At 70.5% G+C, this 4,396-nt stretch overlaps 1 protein-coding gene across 1 annotated transcript; it reads left to right on the top strand.

The window, feature by feature from the left end:
• The first annotated feature begins 2,712 nt into the window (after positions 1 to 2,712).
• LRRC55 (leucine rich repeat containing 55) lies at positions 2,713 to 3,657 on the top strand. The gene is made up of 2 exons (XM_074149805.1): positions 2,713 to 3,328; positions 3,422 to 3,657. Exons 1-2 carry the CDS (start codon positions 2,713 to 2,715, stop codon positions 3,655 to 3,657), a joined length of 852 nt encoding a protein of 283 aa, XP_074005906.1.
• The last annotated feature ends 739 nt before the right edge of the window (positions 3,658 to 4,396 follow it).

Raw genomic sequence — 4,396 nt, 5'->3', positions numbered from 1 at the left:
GGCTGCGGGCAAGTGGGGCCGAGCCTCGGCGAGCCAGCTGTGGGAGAGGGAGGTGCCTCGCTCCCAACACCTCCCCCAGAAAAGGGAGGGGGGAGAAAAATTGAAAAGGGGGGCTGGAAGCAAACTGGGAGCAATCGTCCGAAACGCCTGTGGTTTTGTCCCACAAAGGCAGTTTCGATGGGGCCAGGCTCTGTCGGTGGGGCTCCGTGGGAGAGCTGGTCGGGAGCAGCCCGGACTCTGTCCCAGCCCGAAGGCGAGCGTCCTAGCCCCGGGGACTAGCGGGGAGAGGGCGGCCACCACCGCCGCCGTGTCCCCGTGGCTGTGACCACAGGGGCTTTGGCGAGGGGGCTGCCAGCCGAGCTACCCAGGGCCGTGGCGAACAAGCCCCGGTCGGGGTAATTGGCTCGTTTATTTGCTGCCAACGTAGCCCGAAATGCCGGGGGGGGTGAGGGGCGCGTGTGGAAAAAACCTGGGCGCTAATCGATGCCGGGAATTGCTCTGCAGCCAGGCTGGGGTCTTATCTCTAATTACGTGTCTGCCGAGCTGCAGCTGGCTCCTGGGATGTCTGGGTGCCTTACTCGGCTCCCGGAGTTTCTCTGGAAGGCTCCGAGCAGCGCCAATTAATACCCGCCGTCTGGCTGCCAGCCCTGCGCCCGGCGGGCCACCGCAGACCGGCATCGGGCCAGCGGCTTCAGCGGGGGACGGGGGGCAACTCCGTGAAAACAGCAGGAGAGAATTAAAACAAGGAACACCCGACACACACACACACCCCCCGGGCTGAAACGCGGGCAGGCTGGGTTTGAGAGTGCCTCCTCTCCAGGAACGCGGTGCTGCCACGCTTCCAGGGCAAAACACGGGCACCCCCGTCCGCGACCCGCGGGGAGCCTGCGGCGGTAGAAAGCGGCTCGCTGGAGCCCGCTCCCCCCCCCCCCCCATCCAAAAGGAGAAGGAAAAAAGAATTTTTTCGGCTCGCGCGGAGCGAAACAATGAGTGTCAACCTGAGGCATTTTCCAGGTCTGCGAGCAGGGAAAAAAAAACAAAAAAAACCAACCCACATTTCAGCTCCGAGCAGGGGGGGGGCTGGGGGGCTGGTTGTTTGTGTGCTGGGTGAGGTCGGCTTTTACACGGCAAGACAGCCCTCCCTGCGGCAGCCACCGCGGCACCCCCCGGCCGGCGGGTGTCCCCCCCGCCCCGGCCTGGGTGCACTGGGGGGAAAACCCCCCGCTTTGGCCCGGGCTTCCTGCTTTTCCTGCTTTTCCCCTCTGCTGAGACGTCATTTGTTTCTGTTTTCAGCGCCCAGGAAACCCTGATTCACCCCATCCCAGGGGGATGCTCCCCGGGGCCGGGGGGTGCGGGGAGGGCGAGGGACCCCCGAGCGAGGGGCAGGGGGACACCCCCTCGTCCCTCGGCCATTGGGGTGCATGTCCCCCGGCCAATGGGGGTGTCCCGGAGGGGGCGAGGGGGGGCAGCGCTCCCCTCCGCCGTCTCCATGGCCGGGCCCCGCATCCCGCTCTCCTGTTGCTCAGAGATGTGGAGGCAGTTGCTAAGAGACACCGAAACGTCAGTATCTGGCCCTCAAGGAAAAAAAGAGGAAAAAAAAAAAAAAAAAGAGAGACAGAGAAAGAGAGAGACAAGGGAGGACGAGGAGGAGGAGGGGAGGAAGGAGGTGGGGAAAGACCCGCTCCCATCGCCAGCCTCGGCAGCAGCCTCGCCCGCGGCTGCGGGAGCCGCTCGCCCAACTTGGCGGCCCCGGGGGCGGGGGCGGCCCGGGGACCCCCCCCCCAGCCATCCCCCGGCCGGCGTGAGTACCCCAGGGACCCCCAGAGAGCTCGGGGGCGGTAGGGAAGGGGGTGGCTGGGGCGGCGGTGTGTGTGTATGTAACCCCCCCGGTTGGATGGGGCGGTGGGGAGAGGATGGAGCCGCGGGGGGGGGGGGGGGGGGGGGGGGAGGAATGGGCGAGGGAGGAAGGAGCAAAGATGGCCAAGCGGCGGGGGGCGAGCAGGCCGGGCGGGGGGGACGCCAGCGCGGGGGATGGCGAGCGGGGGGAGACTGGGAGGGGCCGAGGGGGGGGATCCCGGGGGGGGCAAGGAGGATACCTGGATGCGTGACAGGGATGGATAAGGGGAGGGACCCGTGTGAGTGCCGGGGAAAGGATCCAGGGAGCTGCGGGGGGCCCCGGGTGGGTGCCAGGGGTGGTTATCCCCGGGGGAGACGGGCAGGGAGGGTGTCCCTGGGCCCGGGCTGAGCCGGTGGCAGCTGGAGCTGATGGGGGGGCTGGAGCAGGCACCCCTTGGCCGGGTGAGCAGGGCCAGGGGGCTCCTTTTTGGCTGAAATCCCCGGGGGGGTGTTGGAGGAGCAGGGTGGTCCCTTGGGTGGGGAGGTGCAGGTGCCCTGAGCTGCACCTGCCACGGCCCCCCCCCAGCCAGGCTTGTGGCTAGCGTGGCTTCCCCCTGCCCCTCTCCCTCGCAGGCAGCCAAAGACGGCCGGACGCCGGCCCCACCGTTGCCCCGGGGCTGGCAGACCCCTGTGCCCCCGGCGGGGGGATTTGACGTGCCCCACGAATGCCGCCGGGGTGCCCAGAGCCCCACTTTGCTAGCCTGCAGCCCGGCCCCGCTCCCCAAGGCCGCCGGCAGCACCGCGGGGGGATGGCCCCCGCCGCCCCGTGAGGGTCCCGGCCCCCCCGCCGGTGCGGGATCTCGCCGCCGCCCCGCCATGCTGCTGGGCCCCTGGCTGGTGGCGGCGGCGGCGGCGGCGGTGGCGGCGGGCGCCGGGGCGGGCTGCCCGGTGCTGTGCACGTGCCGCGGGCAGGCGGTGGACTGCAGCGGCCAGCGGCTCTTCTCCGTGCCCCCTGAGCTGCCGCTGGACACCGGCAACCTCAGCCTGGCCCACAACCGCATCGCCAGCATCCCGCCGGGCTACCTGGCCTGCTACGGCCAGCTGCGGGCCCTGGACCTGCGCAACAACTCGCTGGCGGCCCTGCCGGCCGGGCTCTTCCTGGGGGCCCGGCGACTGGCCCACCTCGACCTCAGCTACAACAACTTCAGCCTGGTGGCCGCCGACATGTTCCTGGAGGCCAGCGGGCTGCTGCGGTTGGACCTCAGCCACAACCCCGGCCTGCGCCGCGTCCACCCCCAGGCCTTCCGCGGGCTAGCCCAGCTGCGGGAGCTGGACCTCAGCTACGGGGGGCTGTCGGCCATCAGCCTGGACGCCCTGGAGGGGCTGCCGGGGCTGGTGGGGCTGCGCCTGGGCGGCAACCCCTGGGTCTGCGGCTGCGCCATGGAGCCCTTCCTCAAGTGGCTGCGGGGACGCATCCAGCGCTGCGCCTCAGGTAGGTGCCACCTGGCCACCACGTGTCCCCCCCCCACCCTGGACCACCCTGGCGGGGGACAGGCGGCCGGCCCTGACGCCGCTCTCCCCACAGATTCGCAAACGGCAGAGTGCCGGGCCCCCCCCGAGGTGGCGGGAGCCCCCCTGCTCTCCCTGACGGAGGAGAGCTTCCAGGCCTGCCACCTCACCCTGACGCTGGACGACTATCTCTTCATCGCCTTTGTCGGCTTCGTCGTCTCCATCGCCTCGGTGGCCACCAACTTCCTGCTGGGCATCACCGCCAACTGCTGCCACCGCTGGAGCAAGGCCAGCGAGGACGAGGACGTTTAGGCAGCGCCGCCATCGCCGATGTCCCCCCCGCCCCGGCCGCCCCGGTGGGGACGCCTGACTGTGCCTTGTCCTCGTCCCCTCCCGCTGCCCCCCGAGCTGGGGTGGCCCTCCAGACACCGACCCGGCTGTGGCAGGGAAGACCGGGGGATGGATCCTCTTCGTTTTGCCCCAAAGTGGGGAGTTTTTGCCCCAGCAGGCACCCTCCAGGATTGCCCCCACCAGGGCGGGTGGTGGCAGCAGCACGGGGGTCCCAGGGGGAGCCCGGGGGAGCTTCCGCACGGTGCCAGTCAGTGGGGGCCAGGGGCTGCAGCCGGGGAGCAACACACACACCACACCCCCCGCTTGGGACAGAGACCCCAAAAGCGGTGAGTGCCTCGGGGGACACCAGCCACCCTCCCTGGGTGAAAACCAAGGAAATTGCTGCTTTCAGCCCAAAAGCAGCACCGCTGGAGCCCCCCCGGATCCTGCCCACGCTCTCCAGCCTCCCCGAGGAGCCGGGGGGCGCCGAGCCCAGGACGCGGTGCCGGGACCCGGCTCGGCAGCACCGCTCCTGCGGGAGGGACCGGGGGTCGCCTGCGCCTTGCCGGTGACACCGGGACGTGCCGGGAGAGCACCGGGGCCGCCGCGCCGGGCGGCGGGACGAGCCGCGAACGCCCCCCCGGGGGCGGCGTTCCCGGCCGCCCTCCCGCCCTTGCCTTCCTCTCCCAACCTCTCGCCCCGGTTCGGGGCCAAACCGGAC

The sequence above is a fragment of the Numenius arquata genome, chromosome 6 (genome assembly GCF_964106895.1).
Source record: "Numenius arquata chromosome 6, bNumArq3.hap1.1, whole genome shotgun sequence".
NCBI lineage: Eukaryota > Metazoa > Chordata > Aves > Charadriiformes > Scolopacidae > Numenius > Numenius arquata.
This window is presented reverse-complemented; position numbering and strand designations above follow the sequence as displayed.